At 43.1% G+C, this 23,457-nt stretch overlaps 1 protein-coding gene across 3 annotated transcripts in view; it reads left to right on the top strand.

Moving 5' to 3' along the window:
• The window catches only part of EEF1AKMT1 (EEF1A lysine methyltransferase 1), a 27,312-nt gene that overhangs the window by 591 nt on the left and 3,264 nt on the right, over positions 1 to 23,457 (top strand). Inside the window, exons 2-5 of one of the 3 annotated variants that reach the window (XR_003004147.1) lie at positions 13,722 to 13,872; positions 15,717 to 15,799; positions 19,896 to 20,176; positions 21,190 to 21,587. Coding sequence is in view for 2 of the 3 variants with exons in the window: in XM_024752611.1 (XP_024608379.1) it covers positions 13,729 to 13,872; positions 15,717 to 15,799; positions 19,896 to 20,176; positions 21,190 to 21,326 (645 nt within the window). In the remaining variant the exon portion in view is untranslated. Of the gene's footprint in view, positions 1 to 13,721; positions 13,873 to 15,716; positions 15,800 to 19,895; positions 20,177 to 21,189; positions 22,937 to 23,457 lie in introns of those variants that run through there. The other 2 variants (XM_024752611.1, XM_024752713.1) reach the window with 2 other exon arrangements.

Consider the following 23,457-nt stretch of genomic DNA (forward strand, 5'->3'; position numbering starts at 1 on the left):
CGCGTCGAGCCGCGCTTCAGGCAGGTGGATTTCACCCCCGTGTCTTAGTTGTAAAATAACAGGGTAGAGTTTTCGAAGGCGGGAGAGCAGGCGCCGTACGGAGCGGGAGACCACGGGGACCGCCCGGGGTGTTCCGCCGGGTCACTCGGGAGGCCCCCGCGCCCCGCGCCCCCCCCTCCTGCGCGGCCCCGGGGTGGCCTTGGCCAGGAGACACTGTGTGCATGATGTGGACAGGGAGGAGCGGCCGGCTATAAACCTGACACGTGGAAGTAGGCTTGTGTGCGTTTCAAACGTGCATGGCCTAAGGTTGCCTCTGGCGGGAGGGTCGCTTTGGTTTTGTGGAGTTGTTCGCGGCAACGCAGGGTAGCCCGCTCCTCCTTGCTGACGCAGCTCCTTGACGTGCAGCCTTCGCGCGTGCTGTCCGCCTGCACGCCCCCTTCCGCATCCTTGCCTGTCCGTCGAGGCCCAGGTACGAGCCACCTGCCGCCTGTCTCCGCCCTCCACCCGCACGCGCTGCTCGTTCTGCTCTCAGGGCACTAAGCGGCGCCCCTCGGATAGAGGGCTCGGCACGTTGCCACACTCAGCTGCCTCCTGTGCGTCTTTCTGCCGAGAGCAGGGTCTCAGCCCTAGCGCTGGTGACTTTGGGGCCGGGGAGTTCTTTGCTGTGGAGGGTGATTCTCTAAACCGTACGGTATTTATCAGCATCCCTGGCCCCTACCCATTAGATGCCAGCGCACCCTCCGCAGAGAACCACTGAGCTGCAGTAGCAGCCACACGAGGCTTAGCATCCGTTTAATAGCAGTGTAGCACAGCACTTCCCAACTCTTCTTGGCTCCTGTTTTTCTTTTTTGGCTGCGCCAGGCTGCTTTCAGGATCTTAGTTCCCCAACCAGATCTTGAACCGGCCCCCGGGCAGTGAAAGCATGGAGTCCTCATAACCAGCGGACTGCCAGGGAATGCCCTCCCCAACTCTTTTGGAATTGAAAATCTCACAGCAGTTTCACAGGCCCACTTAGAAAAATGTTTAAAGATGCTAAAGATATGATGAAGTAGTGACTTAAGCTTAAAAAAGTTTACTGTATTACAACTAAAGTTCAGTTAGTTTAGAATTTAGTAATGTTTATTATATAAACAGATTTTAATTTTTCCTACTTGTGATGCTCTCATGAACTCACTCTAATGTATGTGAAACGCTGTATGATTGCTAACACTTGCAATTCATGTCTCTGCATTGAGCGTCTCTTACCGTAATCCAAAATATATTTTATTCCTATTGTTTGTTTTCTCCCTGCCTCACTAGAATGTAAGCGCCAAGAGGACAGGGACTTGGATTCCCATCACCAGGAATAGTGCTAGTGCAAGGTAGTGCCTTGGTAAATGATTATCAGCTTTAAAAATAAACTTTTAGGGCCCAATTCATATTGAAATACAGATGGAAATTTAATTGCTTTTTACAGCCACAAAAGTAGGCAGTTTTCTTAAATTGCTCTTTGGAATTCTTTCATTTGAACGAAGTCAACTTTTTTTTTTTATGGTTTTCATGTGTTATTTCTAAATAATTAGCTAACGGATTCCAAGTTGCAAATGAAAACCTTTCTCCATCCACAAATGCAGCTGTGGAAAGTGTTTAGTACTAATAAATAAAAATTCAGATATTCCTGTCTGTATGAAAGATACACACGTGTATGTGTATATATGAATGTATGTGGACACACGTTTTTCTTTGTCCTTCTTCTAGACAGTACTCTTCTAGACATACTCTTCTAGACAGTATTCTTCTAGACAGTTTTGTGGGGCAGCTTGGATCAGGAATCGGTTGTACACTTCAAATTTCTCAGGAGACATTGGATTTTAATATTTGCCTGATTCTGACTCTTGAAATACAGGACTAAAATGAAGCCTCTTAGTACTTTGCAGATAAGTTTGCTGTGTTCTCAGACTTCCTCAGCTCAGCATTGCACACACCAATAATTCTCCCTTCTTCTTTTCTTCTTCTGGGACTCCCACAGTGCGTATGTTGGGCCACCTGAAGGTGTACCCCATCTCTGCTGATATCTCCATTTTGTTCAGACATTGTTTTCTTAATGTTCTCCACATCTTTTAGTTCTTTTAGCATCTTTAAGACAGTTGTTTTGCCATCTGATCTTTTTCAGGGATGGTTTCTGTTGGTTTACTTTTTTCCTTTGAATGGGCCATACATTCCTGTTTCTTTGTATGCCTTGTGATTTTTTTGTGGAAAACGCTGGAAATCTCAGATTCTCCCCCTTCCCCAGGATTTGCTTTTTTTGTCATTCTGTTGTTGTTGCTATTATTGTAGGCTGTTTTTGTGCCAAGGAGCAGCCTGAGGAAACTTAAGGTCTTTCTAAGCCTACGCCTTTTCCTGGGCATGCAGAGTGACCTTCTAAACTCCTCCATGTACTCGGTTGCTATTTATAATGGTCTAGTCCTTAAATGCCTGGCCCCCAAAAGGGCGAAAAGAGAAAAACGGAAGCGGGGGAGGTGCTGGCACTTTAAATCCCCTCGAAGTTGCTTCTGCTGGAGGGGGAAGTGCTAACAACAATATGAGCCTTGCAGCATGGCTGCCTGACTCTGTCTTTGCCTCCGTGATTAGAAGTAGCTGTCAACGATCAGAATACAGATCCCCATTATTTGAAGGGCAGGGTCCTTATTGCTCACCTTGCTCCCACAGGCTGCTCCTGGAGCTGTTGAAATTGTGTGTTCTCAGACTTTATTGTCTACTTGGCATCCATTAATTACAGGGCAAAAGTAATGGCCCTGTAATTCCTTACATCTTCTCTGCACGTTAGCTCTCATGGGCACGTGAAAGTCATATCACAGACCTCCCAAACCACACATTATAGAATGTGTGTTTTCCCTTCTTGCCCACTGTCTTAACAATAAAGACACCGTCCCAGTTCTTTCTCTGCTTCCTTGTTCCTGCATGTGACAGGTTTCATGTGGTCCTTCACCATGTGCTGTGCCTCTCATTTCCTGGGGAACTGTGAATAACAGACTCCTCTTTCAGTGGTATTGACCTCTCCATATCCTCATTCAGCTGTATGAATTAATCCCTGAGCACAAAACAGGTATTTGTGCTCACCTTCCTGAGGCAGGAATGAGGAGTGAGGAGTGGGTAGCCACTGCCGAGTTAAGTGCCCAAATGGAGTGAAATTAACCAAATGTTAAGTCTTCCCCTGGGAGTTGCAAGCCTTTGAATAGACTCTAGGGATCCAAGATAGTTACATCGGATAGATTTTGCCAGTAAAATTATCTAGGTATGGAGACAGTCTTCCCAGAACCTTCTAATAACCTTTATACACACTCTCACCATTCACTCCCATTGACACCACCTTGATGGTGTCAACCTTCAGAACAGTCTCACCTCTCTGACCACTTTATTTTGAGGCTGTAAAATGATAGATCTGCTATATCTGCATTTTGTCTAAAAGTGATAATAGTGATAACTGTATTTTATCAAATCTCAAGAAAACATGCTGACAATTAAACTTACACTCATTTTTTTTTTTTTTTTTTTTTTTTTTTTTTTATTTTTTTTATTTTTTTTTGGTTGCTTTGGGTCTTCATTGCTGCGCGGGCTTCTCAGTGCAGTGGCTTCTCTTGTTGCGGAGCATGGGCTCTAGGCATGCGGGCTTCAGTAGTTGCGACACGCAGGCTCAGTAGTTGTGGTGCACGGGCCTAGCCGCTCCGCGGCATGTGGGATCCTCCCAGACCAGGGCTCGAACCCGTGTCCCCTGCATTGACAGGCAGATTCCCAACCACTGCGCCACCAGGGAAGCCCCAACTTACACTCATTTTAAAGCCATTTGTTAAAGTAATTTTAAAAAATGTGTATCTTAAGTCCGTGAATGTGATACATGTGACAAGTCAGTCAAAGTCAGTCCTGCTCCAGGCAGACAGCATCCACCGTGCTCCATGCAGACAGCATTCACCAGGCTCCACGCAGAGTTTCCTGTCACACTTCATAGTATTCCCTTTAGTTACTAATTTCCTGTGCTCCAGTTTCACTCATTCCCTCTTCTGCCAATTCACTTTTTGTAAAGCAGACAGTCATATGAAGGTACTAAACTGTCTTATTTAGTGGTTATAACAGATACCATATTATTAGTGGTATACTTACAACTTCAGGGAGTACTGAAGGTAATATTTGTGTTCCTGTTGTATGCCAAGGACTATTAGGCCCTTTATAGATAGTAATCCATCTAACTCAAAATAACCCTATTAAGTAGGTGTTTGTTGATATTTGTCCATTTTATAGATGAGAAAATTGAGGCATAGAGGGGTTAAATACTTCCTTCAAGCTATGCAGTTAGTAAGTGGCAAAACCATGATTTAAGCCTAGGTAATTTGGCTCCAGAGGCCATGCTCTTAATCCTGTATCATGTTTTTCTGAATGTCTAAATAATAGCAGAAATACTTTTTCACAATCAGTATAAAAAATGTTATCAAGTATAAAAAATGTGATCATCTGCTTCGAGTAAGAGTTGTTTATATGATCTAGTCCAGTAAAGTAGTAGAACATCTACATCTTGAGATGGGTGTGTGCACAAATTACAGATAGTTTAAGATGAAAAATTTCAAACGTTTAAAACGACAGCCTGTAGTAAGAAGTTCTGTATCATGATACATGACCCTGTACACACGTGTGTATTTTTTGCTAAAACATTTCACAAAGCAATATTTAACTTCTATAAGCCATATACTTCGATACAACTTTTTCTATTTAAAAAAAAAATGCTGGGCTTCCCTGGTGGCGCAGTGGTTGAGAGTCTGCCTGCCGATGCAGGGGACACGGGTTCGTGCCCCGGTCCGGGAAGATCCCACACGCTGCGGAGCGGCTGGGCCCGTGAGCCATGGCCGCTGAGCCTGCGCGTCCGGAACCTGTGCTCCGCAATGGGAGAGGCCCCACCAGGGAGAGGCCCGTGTACCGCAAAAAAAAAAAAAAAGAAAAAATGCTGATGTTGTCCTACTATATTGACTTCATAACTTAAGGGAGATCATTGTACAGTGTGAAAAACACGGATAGAAGGATAGATGAGCTGTTCCACGAGATTTATTCTAAGTTCTTTCAAAAAGTTTAGTACCCTGGGGTGGCATCAAACTGTTTGGAAGCCATTTTAGGCACTTTTTACTTACATAATCAAGTCCATGGGTCTCTGCAGATATGTAATAAACATTTAAAAAATTATGTGTATCCTCACTCCCAGAGGTAATCACTATCTTTAATCTTCAGTTTTTCATTAACTTGCTTTTATCTTCATGTTTCTGAACTTCATTTAAATAGAATTATTTATACTATATGTATTCTTCTGTAACTTAGTGACTTACACGTTCTTGAGGTTCATTCCTGTTAGCATATATATGGCTGTAGTTAATTATTTTTTACTGTTGTGAATTTCCACTTGGAGTAACAAGGCCTAAGTTTCCCCTCCCATCTGATATAACTAAAAAACAACAACAACAAAAACCAGATAAAATATGTGGGAAAAAAATGTCTTTGAAAATATTGGCCACAAGACAACAAAGGGCAGTGGTCCCTGAAAGAGGGGAACAAACAAAATGAGCCTGACGATTGCCCCATCTTACTACTTGAGAGACTTTTCAGACTGCTGTGCAGGGGAGGGAAACCCAGACAGAATCCAGAGACCTCTCTGAATTGAGGAAATAGTTCATAGATCCTGGGGAAGCCACATGGGGCCAGAGTGCAAGGCAGAGTGCCGTACCAGAGAAAGAACCCTAGAGAACTGCAGAGGGACCTCCTTGAGAAACTACCTGAGGCTAGAGAAGACAAATACCTGAAAGGATTTGAAGGAACAGAACTCACTCAAGACTGGGAATAGTGACTGTTTCTACCAGCTGTACTGAAAAACCTCATAATTCATGGGGCGTTGGATAAAGTACTTAGAGATACTGCTATTTTGCTACAGTGGTGAGCAGTAATTAGTGCTAGACTAACTGCTGTTCTCCTCTCTACTAACAGTCTTAAAAGCAAGACCCGAAAGGATAAAATTGTTTCCAAGTAACTTTACTGTGTCCCAATACAAATCTCAGGAATACTTATATTTATAAATACTAATTTATGTTTATAAATATACCTAAGGAGTACAAAAATATCTGCCATCGAACAAGTTACATTTCATAATATCTAGCATTCAATAAAAAAAATTAACCAACCATGCAAAGAAGAAAATATAACCCATAATGAGAAAATCAGTTGGTTGAAACTGACCCAGAACAGACACAGATGTTATAACTAGTAGACAAGGAAAATGAACAGTTATAACTGTATTCTGCACATTCAGAAAGCTAGAGGAAAGACCGAACATGTTAAGTAGAAATATGAAAGAAAGATTGGGTTGGCCAAGTGCCTTTGGGTTTTAAGTAAAAGATACATTTTTCATTTTCACCAGGAACTTTATTGAAAAATGTATTCACCGTTTTGTTCCACTACCTTCTGCCATTTTTCAGGCAACTTCATAAGTCCACCTTCCCAAAACGTCTTATCTTTTTAAGCAAAGAACTGTTCCAGGTGGCTTTTATAGTCTTAGAGGGAACTGAAATTTTTTCCATTAAGAGAATTTTGTAAAGACCAAAACATGGAAATCCAAAGGTGCAATGTCTGGTGAATACAGAGGATGAATCAGAACTTCTCAGCCGGAATTTCCCTGGTAGTTCAGTGGTTAAGCCTCTGTGCTCCCAATGCAGGGGGCCCGGGTTTGATCCCAGGTCAGGGAACTAGACCCCACGTGCAGGCTGCAACTGAGACCTGGTGCAGCCAAATAAATAAATATATTTTTTAATTAATTTATTTTTGGCTGCATTGGGTCTTTGTTGCTGCGCGCAGGCTTTCTCTAGTTGTGGTGAGTGGGGGCTTCTCTTCATTGCGGTGCATGGGCTTCTCATTGCAGTGGCTTCTCTTGTTGCAGAGCACAGGCTCTAGGCGCGCAGGCCTCAGTAGTTGTGGCTCGTGGGCTCTAGAGCGCAGGCTCAGTAGTTGTGGCACACGGGCTTAGTTGCTCCGCGGCATGTGGGATCTTCCTGGACTGGGCCTTGAACCCATGTCCCCTGCATTGGCAGGTGGATTCTTAACCACTGCACTGCCAGGGAAGTCCCATAAATAAATATTAAAAAAAAAAAAAAAGAATTTCCCAGCCAAGCTGTAATAGTTTTTGCCTGATCATCAAAGAAACGTGCTGTCTTGCGTTATCCTGATGGAAGATTATGCGTTTTGTTGGCTAATTCCGGACACTTTTTGGTGAATGCTGCTTTCAGTTGGTCTAATTGGGAGCAGTACTTGTTGGAATTAATCGTTTGGTTTTTCCGGAAAGAGCTCATAATAGAGGGCTCCCTTCCAATCCCACCATATACACAACATCACCTTCTTTGGATGAAGACTGGCCTTTGGTGTGGTTGGTGGTGGTTCCTTTTGCTTGCCCCACGGTCTCTTCCAAGAGTACAGTATCCACTTTTCATCGCTCTTCACAAATTTGTTTTAAAAATGGAACATTTTTATTACATTTAAGTAGAGAATCGCATGTGGAAATCAGTCAAGAAGTTTTTTCCACTTATGTGGAACCCAAACATCAAAGCAATTAACATAACCAAGCTGTTGCAGATGATTTTCAGTACTTGATTTGGATATTTTGAGTATGTCGTCTGTCTCCTGCGTGGTATAACGTCGATTGTTCTCAATTAATGTCTCGATTTGATCGCTGTCAACTTCAGCTGGTCTACCCAACCTTGAGCATTGTCCAGTGAGCAATGTCCAGCACGAAACTTCGCAAACCACCTGTGACGCGTTCGACCAGTCACAGCACCGTCTCCATACACTGTACAAATCTCTTTTTGCGTTTCAGTTCTGTTTTTACCTATAATAAAGCATAATATGCCAAAAATGTTGCTTTTTTTCTTCCATCTTCAATATTAAAATGGCTACACAAAAATTCACCAATTTTGATAAGGTTTTTTTTTTTTTTTTAAAGAAGATGTTGGGGGTAGGAGTTTATTAATTAGTTTATTTTTGCTGTGTTGGGTCTTTATTTCTGTGTGAGGGTTTTCTCTAGCTGTGGCAAGCGGGGGCCACTCTTCATCGTGGTGCGTGGGCCTCTCACTATCGCGGCCTCTCTTGTTGCAGAGCGCAGGCTCAGTAGTTGTGGCTCACGGGCCTAGTTGCTCCACGGCATGTGGGATCCTCCCAGACCAGGGCTCGAACCCGTGTCCCCTGCATTAGCAGGCAGATCCTCAGCCACTGCACCACCAGGGAAGCCCTGATAAGTTTTTATTGGAGTATAATTGCTTTACAATGTTGTGTTAGTTTCTGCTGTACAACGAAGTGAATCGTCTATATGTATACATAGATCCCCTCCCTCTTAAATAGTGCTGCAATGAATATTGGGGTGCGTGTGTCTTTTTGAATTATGGTTTTCTCAGGGTATATGCCCAGTAGCGGGATTGCTGGGTCATATGGTAGTTCTGTTTTTAGTTTGTAAGGAACCTCCATAATGTTCTCCAGAGTGGCTGTATCAATTTACATCCCCAGCAACAGTGCAAGAGGGTTCCCTTTTCTCCACGCCCTCTCCAGCATTTATTCTTTGTAGATCTTTTTTATGATGGCCATTCTGACCAGTGTGAGGTGATATCACATTATAGTTGTGATTTGCATTTCTCTAGTGATGTTGAGCATCTTTTCATGTGCCTTGTGGCCATCTGTATGTCATCTCTGGAGAAATGTCTATTTAGGTCTTCTGCTCATGTTTTTGATTGGGTTGTTTGTTTTTTTGATATTGAGCTGCATGAGCTGTTTGTATAGTTTGGCGATTAATCCTTTGTTGCTTCATTTGCAAACATTTTCTCCCATTTTGAGGGTTGTCTTTCCGTGTGCACTTGAGAAGAAAGTGTATTCTGCCGCTTTCTGGTGGAATGTCCTATAAATATCAATTAAATCTATCTGGTCTGTTGTGTCATTTAAAGCTTGCGTTTCCTTATTTTCTGTCTGGATGATCTGTCCATTGGTGTAAGTGGGGTGTTGAAGTCCCCCACTATTATTGTGTTACTGTTGATTTCCCCTTTTATGGATGTTAGCATTTGCCTTATGTATTGAGGTGCGCCTATGCTGTGTGTATAAATACTTAAAATTGTTACATCTTGTTGGATTGAACCCTTGATCATAATGTAGCGTCCTCCCTTATCTCTTGTCACAGTCTTTATTATAAAGTCTATTTTATCTGATATGAGTATTGCTACTCCAGCTTTCTTTTAATTTCCATTTGCATGAAATTATCTTTTTTCTATCGCCTCACTTTCAGTCTGTATGTGTCCCTAGGTATGAAATGGGTCTGTTGTAGACAGCATATATATGGGTCTTCTTTTTGTATCCATTCAGCCAATCTGTGTCTTTTGGATGGAGCATTTACATTCAAGGTAATTATCAATATGTATATTCCTATTACCATTTTCTTAATTGTTTTGGGTGTGTTTTTGTGGGTCTTTTTCTTCTCTTGTGTTTCCTGCCTAGAGAAGTTCCTTTAGCATTTGTTGTAAAGGTGGTTTGGTGGTGCTGAATTCTCTTACTAGCTTTTGCTTGTCTGTAAAACTTTTGATTTCTCCGTTGAATCTGAATGAGATCCTTGCTGGGTAAAGTAATCTTAGTTTTAGGTTTTTCCCTTTCATTATTTTAAACACATCCTGCCACTCCCTTCTGGCCTGTAGTTTCTGCTGAAAAAATCAGTTGATAACCTGATAGAGATTCCCTTGTATGTTATTTGTTGCTTTTCCCTTGCTGCTTTTAGTAGTTTTTCTTTGAATTTAATTTTTGTTAGTTTGATTAATATGTGTCTTGGTGTTTCTCCTAGGGTTTATCCTGTATAGGACTCTGTGCTTCCTGGACTTGGGTGGCTATTTCCTTTCCCATGTTAAGGAAGTTTTCGACTATAATCTCTTCAAATATTTTCTCAAATCCTTTCTCTTTTTCTTCTTCTTCTGGGACCCCTATCATTTGAATGTTAGTGTGTTTAATGTTGTCCCAGAGGTCTGTGAGACTGTCCTCAATTCTTTTCATTCTTTTTTCTTTATTCTTTTCCTCAGCAGTTATTTCCACCATTCTATCTTCCAGCTCCTTTATTCTTCTTCTCCTTCAGTTATTCTGCTGTTGATTCCTTCTAGTGTATTTTTCATTTCAGTTGTGTTGTTCATCACTGTTCTTTAGTTCTTCTAGGTCTTTGTTAAACATTTCTTGTATTTTCTCAGTCTGTTCCTCATTTTATTTCTGACGTTTTGGATCATCTTTATTATCATTACTCTGAATTCTTTTTCAGGTAGGTTGCCTATTTCATCTTCATTTATTTGGTCTTGTAGGTTTTTACCTTGCTCCTTCACCTGTAACATATTTTTTTGTCATCTGATGGGTGGGGCTGTGTTCCTGTCTTAGTGGCTCTTTGGCCTGAGGCGTCCAGCAGTGGATTGCAGGCAGTTGGGTAGAGCCGGGTCTTGGTGCCAAGATGAGGACCTCCGGGAGACCTCACTTCCCTTAATATTCCCTGGAGCCTGAGTTCTCTGTTAGTCCAGCGGTTTGGACTTGGTGCTCCCACCACAGGAGCTTAGGCCCGAACCCCGGCCTGGGAACCAAGATCTTGCAAACAAACAAACAAAAGAGCTGAACAATAACAATAAATAAAATTAGAAAAATAAAAAATATATTAGAAAAAATAAAAATATAAATGAAACAACTAGGTAAAACAGGGACTTCCCTGGTGGTCCAGTGGGTAAGACTCTGTGCTCCCGGGTTTGATCTCTGGTCGGGGAACTAGATCCCACATGCACGCTGCAACTAAGAGTCCACATTGCCACAACTAAAGATCCGGTATGCTGCAACGAACACCCCGTGTGCTGCAACTAAGACCCAGCATAGCCAAAACAAACAAATAAATAAATAAATACAAGTGAAAACAACCACAACAGCAAAAAAAAAAAAAAAAAAAAAGGCCTTGGCTGTGGGGGGCGGGGCTTAGGCCCTGGACCCTTGCAGCCAGAAAAGGCCCTGAGTGGGCGGGGCAGGCACAGGGCTTAGGCTCAGCCTGCCTGGAGGGGGCCTCAGCAGGCTCCCCGGGGCCCGAGTGGGCGGGGGAAATTCTGGCTGTGTTCCCTTCTGATCCTCTGATCCCCCAAGGGTCTCTCCTTGTCCCCGTTGATCCCCTCACTGTGAGTGGGCCCCTCCCCCAGCCACCCCTCAGGGATGCTGGTCCTGTCCTGCCTCCACTTCTCCTCCCCCCCACATCCTACCCAGTCACTTGGGAGTTCCTCCCATCCCGTTAGGTGTCTGAGGTCCCCCACCAGCACCTGGTAGGTGCCCTAATTGTGAGGAGATGCAAACTCCACATCAGTAAGTCTTTTAAAATGCATGCTGATGTGACAGCTGTCACAATACAATCTAACAAAACTGTTTCAAATGAAGGTAAAGACATCTAAGTGCTACTAGAGCCATCTTACAGAAAAACCCAAATGAACTTTTTGGCCAGCCCAATAAAAGAGACCCAAGTCAAACTTCTGGTCATAAAAACTACAATATCTGAAATAAAAAATACACTGGGGCTTCCCTGGTGGCGCAGTCGTTGAGAGTCTGCCTGCCGATGCAGGGGACGCGGGTTCGTGCCCTGGTCCGGGAAGATCCCACATGCCGCGGAGCGGCTGGGCCGGTGAGCCATGGCCGCTGAGCCTGCGCTCCACAGCGGGAGAGGCCACAACAGTGAGAGGCCCGCGTACCACGAAAAAAAAAAAATACACTGGATGTGATTAATGTCAGGTTAGACATTGAAGAATAAAAAATTACCAAACTCGAAGACCAGAAATGGAAACTTATCACAAATGAAATACAAAGAAAAAAGTTTTGGTTTTGGTTTTTTTTTAAGTGAAGAGAGCATCAGAGAGCTTTGGGACAATTTCAAGTTACCTAACATTCATGTATTTGGATCCCGGAAAGAGAAGGACAGCAGAAAAATATTTGAGAGGGCTTCCCTGGTGGCGCAGTGGTTGAGAGTCCGCCTGCTGATGCAGGGGACACGGGTTCGTGCCCCGGTCCGGGAAGATCCCACATGCCGCGGAGCAGCTGGGCCCGTGAGCCATGGCCGCTGAGCCTGCGCGTCCGGAGCCTGTGCTCCGCAACGGGAGGGACCACAGCAGTGAGAGGCCGGCGTACCGCAAAAAAAAAAAAAAAAAAAAAATTTTGAGAAATAGTGGCCAAAAACGTCTCAAATTTCAGGAAAACTGTAAACCCACAGATCCAAGAAGCTCAGTAAACTCAAAGCATAAGAAACATGAAGAAAACTACACTGAGACACATCATTAACCAAATGCTCAAAACCAGTGATAGTGAGAAAAATCTTAAAAGCTACCAGGGAAGGAAGACACAAAAAGTAAGAAAACTAAGGGTGACAGCAGATTTTATGTTGGAAATAATGCAGCTAATAGTGGAGGAATCTCTTTAGGGTACTGAAGAAAAACTCAACCTAGAATTCCATCGCTCCAAAAAATAAAATCTTTCAAAAAGCAATGTAAAGACAATTTTAGACATAAAAGCTGAAATCAGGGATGCATCAGCACCAGAACTGTGCTACAGGAAATGTTAAAAGAAGCCATAAATGACAACAGATGGAAATATTAATCTGTACAACAAAATGAAGTGCAGTGTAAGGGGTTACGAAGTAGGTAAATACATAAGGTTTTTTAATTTAACAGTGTGGTGTGGAGTTTATAACAAATGTAAAAATAAGATGTTGGTCAAACAGTAACACGAAGGATTGGAGGAGAGAAATGGAAGTTATATACAATTATAAAATTTTTATGTAATACAAGAAGTGATATGTTATTTGAATGTATGCTGTGATATATATACTGTAAACCTTAAAGCAACCACTTAAATAACAAAGCTATAGGTAGCAAGCCAACAAAGGAGAAAAGAGTGATATAAAATGTCTTCATTGCTGTATAGTTTCCCACTGTAGGAATATAGCAGTATATTTTATTAATGTCCAGTGGGTGGATACTTCAGTAATTTTAGTTGTTGCTAGTACACATTTCTACTTTGAACGTATTTTACATGTCCATTTATGTGAATTACAGTAGTTTCACGTAGTTATATGATCTATATGTATATGTAGATACAGAATTACTGAGTTGAAGCAGGGGTAAGGTCAAATTGTTCTCCAAAATGTTTTCATCAGTTTACATTTCAACAGCAGAATAGGCAATTTCCATTACTCCACATCCCCCAAAACATTTGGTATTATCCCGTCTTCTTGATTTTAGTCAGTCTGGTAGGTATAGAGTGGTGTCTCGTTACTATCATAATTTGCATTCTCTCGTCCTTTTTATTTTTCATATCTCTTCCTATACCCCTCCTTTATGATCCTTCACTTATCCTGTCAGTGACACCCAGGAGCCTTAGGTCACCTAAAAACAGTGACATTCACACATAAAAAGATCTTATTAAGAGAATCTACTGTGAATTAGCTGCATGTGGCCGTTGGGGCACCAGAAGAAAGCGAAACATCTTTATAGTATTTATGGTAAAGATTTCACTCTGCAAGGAATCATACAGGTGTGTTTCCTTTATACAACTCACTTTCAGTTTGGATCCCTGCTGTGAGATAAAATTTTTTTAATTGTTGTTTGATGGAAAAGAAAAAATCACTTATACTCATTTCCCTGCAGGTGTGAAATGAGCAACTCTGAAGATGAGGACCTCCCCCAGCTCTCTTCCCATGCCCTGGCAGCTCTGCAGGAATTTTATGCTGAGCAGAAACAGTACACCGACCTCGGTGGCGATGACAAGTATAACATTGGAATAATAGAAGAGAACTGGGTAAGTTAATGCATTCCCCACCCATCAGGAAGTGTTGGTGTGGAGCCTATTCTGTACCTAGTCCAGTGTTTGTCTGTATCTGACCTAATACCCAAGTTTATCTCACTTGTCACTACGAAGCTGATAACCTGTTCAGGAGCTAAGACAGAAAGCAGTCCACGGACATTTTAAGACAGTATAAATGCAGATTTTCCTAATTCTGACTCTCAGGCTGCCTGGTGATCAGAGGAGGGGACATTTCAGATAGAAGAACAGCATATCATTATATCCAACACAAACTGTGCTTCCTTCTTGTATACAGATGCATTCTGTTGGTTGTTATGGAGCCCAGCAATCCTTGAGAAAAGGGAAAAATTGATCATTGCAGTAATGGGGTAACTGGACTTAAACATGTGGTAAAAAATAGATGAAACTGAGTTTTTAAGAAGGTATTAATAGTTTCTGGGGCACACTGTGTATTTTAATTGTATTTTTATGGTCCAAATAAAAATAGGAATTAAAAAAAGTGAGTTCAGAAAAACTAACCTAACCTGGAATGTAGAAATTTACATTTTTGAAGGAGATAGTTGAGAAATAGATGAGGCTTGAAATTTCTGTCTGTGGCTACCCCTTGATAATAGGTCTGCCTCTCTCTGCAGCTGGAAGGAGGGGTGTGTGTGTGTTTAAGCAGACTTACATTTTGTGTCGAGTTCAGATCTCTTAAGTTATATAAAATTTCCCTGTTTACCATGTTTGAGACTCTGGGGCAGAGACGTGTCTTGATGTTTATTCTAAACGTTCCACTTACTCAGGTGCCTCTTTCGCACTGCTTCCCTTCTTCATGTGCTTTTGTCTCTAGCCTGATTCTTGAATAGTCAATATTAGAAACTTGAAGTACGTTATTATTCTTGAGGTGGTCTTTTTCTCTTTTCCTTCTGCTAATTTAAATACTATGTACTTTTTTCTGATTCTAAAAGTAATCTATGGTTGTTGTAGAAAATATACAAAAACATGAACAAAAAAACAAAAGTCATAACTCCACTACCTGAAATAACTATTTGTATATTTTTGACACTTTCTTTTGGTTTGTTTTGTTTATAAAATTAAGGAGATCTCCCAGGAAGTTGAGGGGGGGGAAAGACAATGATACAAATTATAGAAAGAAAACATAAAACTAGATGATAAATCCAGGAAGCTCAATATTCAACTAACTGGAGTTCCAGAAAAATAAAACTAGATGATAAATCCAGGAAGCTCAGTATTCAACTAACTGGATTTCCAGAAAAATAGAACTGAAAAAAGAGGGGAGGAAACCTTCAAAGAATGATATTAGAAAATTTCCCAGAACCAAAGACCCTCACTAAGACGCATTATTATGACTGAAAATTCTGGATATAGGTGACAAAGAAGATCCTAGAACCTTCCAGAGAAAAAGCATGACACCTACAGAGTCTCAGGTCTACAAGTCACATTGCACTTCTCAGTAGCTTTACTAGAAACTAGAAAAAAGTGGAGCAATTCCTTCAAGATTTAGAGTGAAAATTTGTTCAGCCTAGAATTCTACACCCAGCTGAGTTATCAGTCAAATGTGAGGATAAAAGTAAAATGTTTTAGGCATGGTAAGTCTCACTAGGCACCACTTCTCAGAAGCTGCAGGATGTTGGGAGAATTAGGGATAGGGTCAAAGAACCCAAGCAAATGAAATAATCCTGTATTAACTCTAGGAAAAACGAGGGACCATATATTACTTGGCCCAGCAGTGAACACTGATAATTGATATCGTATATATTGATATAGTAGATATAAATTAAAAGGATAAACTCTATGCCAGTTGTAAAATGATTTCACTCATTCCTCTGTCATAGCAGCTGAGCCAGTTTTGGTACACTCCGGAGACCGCCCTGCGCCTTGCAGAGGAAGCCGTGGCAGCTGCTGGGGAAGGTGGCAGGTGAGATCAGTTTCATTTCTCTTTTGCCTTTTAATCTAAAGTACTATTTTAAATGTCCTTCCTAGATGAGACATGGTTGGTAAGAAGGCTGGACTGTAATCTGCAAAACCTGTAGTTTGTGATTCGCAGAACATGAGGGAATAAGAAGTGCTTCCCTGTTGAGTCTGGGGACACACACAGAAATCTATTCAGTGTAAGATAGCTTATCTCTGTTCCTTATTTTAACATTTTCTAGTTTGCTTTAAAAGAAAAAAATCTTGACCTTTTTGAAGTTTTAAGAATAGATTTTTTTAATTAGGTTTTTACTTCTGTCAAAACTTTGCACGCATATAAAGTCTAATGGTCCTAAAAGACTTGTTCAAAAAATAATCCTTTGTTAATTTTCCCCTTGTCCACCCACTCGCCTTTTCAGCTGTCTTTCATTGATTCTCTTGGTATTTACAAACATTTCTAAATAACGTTTATATTGGCACTTCTTGACTTGTCACTCATAGACCTTATTTCTTGACTTCTCACCTTAAGAGAATGAGGACTTGGCTCCCTTCACAGGCCACAACTGCCACATACGTGTCTGTTTTCTGTCCACTCTCCCGATAGAGTTATATCCTTTTTTCATTTTCTTTTTTTTAATGGCTGGATTCTTTGCTAATTTTTTGTGTGTGTATGGTACGCGGGCCTCTCACTGCTGTGGCCTCTCCCGTTGCGGAGCACAGGCTCCGGACGCGCAGGCTCAGCGGCCATGGCTCACGGGCCCAGCCGCTCCACGGCATGTGGGATCTTCCCTGACCGGGCACCTACTCGCATCCCCTGCATCGGCAGGCGGACTCTCAACCACTGCGCCACCAGGGAAGCCCCATCTTTGCAAATATTTTGTTGAGGATTTTTGCTTCTATGTTCATGAGTGATATTGGTTTGAAGTTTTCTTTTATTCTCTTGGTTTGGGTTTCATATTGGTTAATGGTAGCTTAATAAAATGAGCTGGGAAGTATTGCCTGTATTTCTATTTCCTGGAAGTGATTGTGTAGAATTGGTGTTAGTTATATCCTAATTTTGGTTAGAACAGGGTTTATGTTGTTAGGACAACATAGATGTTCTTTACAGCTGAGTCTTTTCCTTTTCTGTACAATGATTCATCTTCCCTGAAGAAAATAATTCTCTTTATTTTTGTTTTTAGTATTTCTATGTCCATATTACTAATTAACTCTCAAATTCTCCCCAGTGGTGTGAATCTCTTATCCACAAATTCAAACATATTTTTCAGCTCCTTGAAAAAAATGACTTCCAGGGCTTTGCCCCCTGTTCCACGTGGACTGGTTGATTTCTGGGTTTGCTGCAGCTCTGGTCTACCTCTCTTGTGTTCCAGACTCCCTCTGTCCAGTACCCCAGGTCTTAGTTTACAGCTTTATCCTGGTTGGGTATATCCTTCAATAGTTTCCATGGGAGGGAAATTCTTAAAACCTTTCATGTCTGAAAATGTTTTTATTCCACCCATTTTCATGTGTTAAGTTTTGTTGGGTGTCGAATTCCAGGTTTTGAGGGCATTGCTTCATTGACTGCACGTTTCGTTAGTGCTATTGGAAAATACAGTGCCATTGTGGGAAACCTGTTTTTTCCCATCCCTGCCTACTGCTAGCTTAGGATTTTCTCTTGATCCCCAGTATTCGATGTGTCTTGGTGTGGAGCGTCCATCTGTTGTACTGGGTGAAAGCCCTTCCATTCTCCTAACTCAGGTCCTTCAGTTTGGGAAAACAGTCCTAAATTATTTGATTTCCTTCCCACTTTTTTTTTTCGATTCCTCCCTCTGGAATGCCTATTATTTGAATGTTGGACCTATATACTTGTTTTTCTGTCCTTTTTCCATCTTTTGACCTTACCTTCTGGGAAAATTCCTCAACTTTATCTTTGAAACTTTCTACAGAGTTTACCATTTCCGCTGTCATGTAGTCATCTATACCATAGTTCCTTTTTGGGTGTCTCTGAATATTTATTATTGTATCTTGTTCATCCTTCTGAGGATATTATAGGATTTTTTAGAAGAAGAATTAGCTCCCTACGCAGTCTCTAACGAACTGCACACATGCATCTTCTGTTTATTTTGGCCTCTAGTATTATTAGATGCTTTCCTTGAATGTCTGCTGGCCCCCTGCTGTCCGTCCGTATTTAAGGGTGAGGCGCTCTAGGGCTGGAGGTTCTGATACGTGGGCGGGACTTCTCTACTTGGGTGTCTGCAGATGGCTGTTTCCCCATCAACGCCCAGGGTCAGCATGTCTAGGCCTTTCCTTGTGGGCTGGTTAGAGCCCCAGGAAGTCTTCCTGCCTGGAAGTCACGCATCTCGTTGACCTCATCCCAGAAGGCTTATTTCTGAAAGAGTGTTGGGGGGTCCCAACATCATCCAACGGGTTTAACGTGATCCTTGCCATTTCCACATGGTGCCTGGCACCCACCCTTCAAGCCCCCCCAATCCAGAGAACATCCCTCCAGTTTCCTACCACAGTTGTGGAGGCTTGGGATAGGGAAGAGAATCCTAGGGGTGCGTTTTCCTGTTTGCTGCCCCACCGTCCCCCCCGCTCCTTGAGCCACCTGTTTGTGCAGTATTTTCTTATTTTCACATATGAGGGCTTTGGAAGCAACTTATTTTTTCTGAAAGGCATCGTCAGTATTTTTAGGAGTTATGTCATAATTCTAAAGATGAGTAGTAAGAGTAGCATTCATTGAGTACTTACTGTGTGGCTTGTCTCCTGGGTAAGTGCTTTCTGAGGGTCATCTTGTTTAACCCTCACACCTCTGGAGGTAGTTCCTGTTACCCTCTCCATCCTAAAGACGGACGCTGAGGCCCACGCGGTCACATCACTCGCACAAGGGCCCCAGCTGGGAGCAGCAGGCCGTCTGCTTCCCTTGCCGCTGTCGCCACACCCTGCCCCCGTGCCTTCCTCCACCTCAGACCACTGTCCTTCCGCCGGAAGTACCTCCTCTGGGGTTTCTAGGGAAGGAGGTGCTGCTGTGGTTCAGGTCCTCTGCACCCCCGGCCCAGAGCCCTGGCAGCGGCCGGGCTGGGGTCTGGTCCCCACAGAAGGCGGTCGGGATGCCCCCAGACTTCTTACGTGCTTCACATGCATTTGGGCCAAGAAGCCTTTGAGCCCAGCGTGGGCACCTAACCAGACGTGTAACACTTCTCTGAAGAAATGCATCTCACAGTTTAAAAACTGACTTTAATTTTCTAAATAAGTAGTTTTCTGAATGATTTTATGTGTGTGTGTGTGTGTGTGTGTGTGTATAATAAAAATCTAAAAGTGACAAAGGGGATGGAGACAAAAAGTCTCTTTCCCATTGTCTGCAGACAAGCTGTGCTGTGTATCTCCAAGAGGTAAGCATAAACCCTACCCTGTGGAGGCACAGTCTACACGCTCCTGAACTTGACTGTCTTGGAGAGTAATGACAACACAGTATTCCACTGCGACAGACGTACCACAGTCAGCTGAGTAATTCAACATTTAAGGTACTTCTAGCACTTTTGGCAGTTGGCTTTAAAAGTTAACTACTGGAACACTGCCCATTCATGTAATGAGACAGATTCTTTAATTTACTTATACAAAACAGCAGCAGGAATTCGAAGTAGTCTGTCTGCACTGAGACCTAGTTTTAATGTACTTTTTTGGAAAACTAAAGGTGTTTAGGAAGTTATTTGGAGTTTTTTCTTCAAGATTATATTACAAAGTAACTTCAAAATATTTAGTTTGAGGCTAAAAAGTATTTGAAATAAATGTTAAGAGACCACCATGAAAATACTAAGTAAATTCAGGCCATGGGCTTCATAACCCTTGTCCTAATAATGTTTTACATTTTTTTTTTTTACCATGAAAAGCACATTTATCCTTTCATACTTTAAAATTATGAGTTGTAGATTTGTAAACAGTAGATTCCTTAAAAGTGAGGCAGTAGAAAGTTTTCTTTCAAAATGTACTGCTGTTACTTCAGTTTGCATTACTGTTTCCTTTAAGAAAATCTGGACACGGGGACTGTGGCTTTTCAGTGAAGTGGTCATTGACGCCATGTGCTGTCACAAAGCTCAGTCATGAGCTGGCTCCTTTTGTTCCAGAGTAGCATGTGTGAGTGCCCCCAGCGTTTACCAGAAGCTGCGAGAGCTGTACAGAGACGACTTCTCTATCTGCATCTTCGAATATGACCAGAGGTTTGCCATATACGGAGAGGAGTTTATCTTCTATGATTACAATAACCCAGTGGATTTACCTGAGAAAATCGCTGCACACAGTTTTGACATTGTAATAGCAGATCCCCCCTATCTCTCTGAGGAATGTCTCAGAAAAACGTCGGAAACCATCAAGTACCTGACCCGGGGCAAGATTCTGCTGTGCACAGGTAGGTGCCGGATTGGCAACACACATCCCATGACTTTAAACAAGGTTCTTCCCCTCTCTGTGCCCCAGTCGCCTTATCTGTACAGTGGGGCTGAGATGCTACCTGCCTCTCAGGGTTGGGGAGAATTAAGTGGCATGATGCCTGGGAATCGGGGTTCGCCACTGGGTGAGTGCACCAGGCGTGTTACTTGTACTCATCAACGGCAATAATAGTAACAGTATCTGACTCGGCCTGTACAGTGGATAAAAGAAATTTGGAATCTCGGGGGTTAAAGTGGATAAAAGAAATTTGGAATCTCGGGGGTTAAAGTGGATAAAAGAAATTTGGAATCTCGGGGGTTAAAGTGGATAAAAGAAATTTGGAATCTCGGGGGTTAAAGTGGATGCCAAAGGTTACAGCGCTAGACATTAGATTAGGTTTACCAAAGCTGAGAAAGAGACTTCCGCACTGGTGATGTGGATATATATCTTCTTAAGGTGGATATACTGGCATTTGACTGAGAACGAAAACGTTAAGTGCTGGTCTCCCTACTTCGGGCAGCTTGGCATCCAGGCCTGCTGTGTGGGCCCTGCTTCCCCCAGTGCAGTGGGTGCGGAGGACAGGGCTGGAGGGAGGAATGGGCTGGTGTGAATGTATTGGTACAAGTTTGCACGATTCTCTACTATTGAAAAAGGGGTTGTTGACTCAAAGTTGGAAAATGGTGGTTTTTAGTAATTATTTTTGCTTTCCTTATGTTACTTTGTGGAATATAATTATTAAGTACCTCAGCCTTGCAGATGTAGGAAAATTATTAAATGAAAAAGAAAAGGAAAAACGTAGGTAATTTGCATAAATGTTGGAGGAAGTAAAAAAGGAATATAGAGCACTGACCTGCCCCCTTATCGCTGAGTGGTACTGTCAACTCACCGCTTCCCGCATCTGGTCGAGAATACCTCCCTGGCCGGCCTGGTGGGTGTGGAGCTGAGACATGGTTGGTGCCTCAGTCTCCGGGTTCATCTGGTTGTTCTCTTCAGGTGCCGTCATGGAGGAAGAGGCAGCAAAACTTCTTGGAGTGAAGATGTGCAAGTTTATTCCAAAACACACTCGAACCTTGGGAAATGAATTTCGCTGTTACGTGAATTATGATTCTGGGCTGGACCGTGAACTGTGAACGCAGCTGGTAATACAATGTAGTAAAGGACCCGTGTGACATTTCCCTCTTTTTATTTTCTTAGTAGATTGAAAAGCTACGACCTCCCCTCCTCCCTCACAAACTGGGGCTCTCCCTGGCCTAACTTTCAAGATGAAGACGACAACATCTTGTTGTGATTTCCTTAGTGAGGGCATCCGTAGAGCTTGGGATGCTTTTGCCAACTTGAATCAGTTGGAAGAAGTCATAGAAGCCATCTAGTCTACTCTCCACTTAACGCAGGTAAAGAGCAGAAGTACAGGCGGCTTAGTGATTGGCCAGGACCTGGGCCTCTGCCTTGGGCGCATCCTGTGTACTACGGGTGGCTGCGGACACCTGCGTGTGCTTTGACAGCCATGCGGTGAGGACGAGGGTTGTGTCCGGTGTGCAGTTGCCTTCCAGGAGCTCAGCGCCCAGAAGAGGGTACGTGCTCAGGAGGTATTTGTGCCCGAGTGTTCCAGTCAGAGAAAAAATGCAATACAGGTTGCCTTTCTAGATCTTGGAAGGGAAAGCTGATTCTTCCATTGGAAATGCGTCACCTGTTAACGGCTGACGTTAGTTAGTTAAACTGAGGATTAATACAGTCTATGGAATAGCAGTATTATCCCCACGCAAGCCGTTTACTCTGCTTCAGTCCACTCCTCTGATGTTTGCACTATTTACGTTGGAGGAGTGGCTAGAAAATGTTACACAACAGTGGCAATGCTTGAAATAATTACCCAAGGTTTGAAAGGCAATTTTTCTTTTCAATTCGTGGATTTCTTTGTTGACGTATGCTAGATATACCACCACTAGGCTTACCTTTTTTTTTTTCCCCAGAGGTTGAGCACAGAAGTAAAGCTCCCCAAATGGTATAGAACTCCCCACGGCTATCAATTTCAATTTGGAATTTTTCATGCACAACCTCTGTCAATATTTGGTACAGACTGAAAGTTCTCTCGGTTGACCTTCTGTCCAGATCAAACCAAGACTGAGTGTAAGTAGGGACAAGAGCATGTAAATGAGGCCGACTCTGCAGATCATCTTCCTGAACGTTAACCATAAAATTAAGATACAGTGATAGACCTTATTTACCACTGTTTCCTCTGAAAATTAGTGGAGCCCAGAGAGAAATGCACAGCCAGCATGCCCTTCACCTACAGTTGTTTTAAGGATTAAAGAACTTTACTTTTACAAGTAAATTGTGTTCAGGGACAGACTTAAGCCTAAAGAAAAGGGTAAAGGTTTAGCTCACGTTGTGGCCGTAGAAGAGGACTCCACTCCTGATTTCTGGGAATTGTAAGTCTGCAAATGAAAAAAATTCCTAATTAATTGTATAAACCTTACAAGTGTGAGATTCTGGGGTGAGCTGAGCCTCCCTAGGCAGCCATGTCCACTGGTGACCGTCGGCCACAGGCGGGGTTCAGGGACCCAGGCCACAAGGCGGGCTAGAGGGTGTGCTTCTAAATACTCCTGCCGAGGAAGTGAAAACAATGTTTATAAAATGTTTACATGTCAAGTAAAATGTTTTTAATATACTTGCTCAAAATGGCTCATATAAAGTTTCTGCCCCTACTGAAAATACCTGAATAAACAAGAAGGTATATATTCTACTTTTTTTAAAAAAAGGTGGTGTTTGTCTGTCCTCGAGGCTCTGTCCCCTCCCAGCAGTCCTTGCAGTGCGAGGGGCCGGTGGCCGGGAGCCTCAACGAACTCTGGCGAAGCAGGTCACCTGTGGTGGCCCCAGCCTTGGGCCGCCCACACAGGGCTGCCACGTGGTTAGTTCCCGTCACCTTTCACCGCCCTCGCTCCTGCCCAAGAGGAAGCCTGGGGGATGCAGGAGGTCAGGCTCGCACGCAGTGCAGTCCAATCCGGCGCTGGGTGCTCCGTCCGAGTTTCCTTGGGGCCTCGGGGTCCCCGGATTGGGGATGGGTGCTCAGGGCCGGGCCGGCTTGTCCAGGCTGGAGTTGGCGCCGTCTGCATCCTTGTCTGGCCCGGGCACGCAGGTGCAGCCCACGGGGATGGTGACGTACTCCTCAGTATAGACGGCGCGGCCGCCCGCGCAGGCTGGGGTCCGGCGCAGGACCACCGCGGGCACGAGCACCGGGGCGCTGCGCAGCCGCACGTCCTCCGC

The sequence above is a fragment of the Neophocaena asiaeorientalis genome, unplaced genomic scaffold, assembly GCF_003031525.2.
Source record: "Neophocaena asiaeorientalis asiaeorientalis breed wild unplaced genomic scaffold, Neophocaena_asiaeorientalis_V1.1 scaffold443, whole genome shotgun sequence".
Taxonomy (NCBI): domain Eukaryota; kingdom Metazoa; phylum Chordata; class Mammalia; order Artiodactyla; family Phocoenidae; genus Neophocaena; species Neophocaena asiaeorientalis.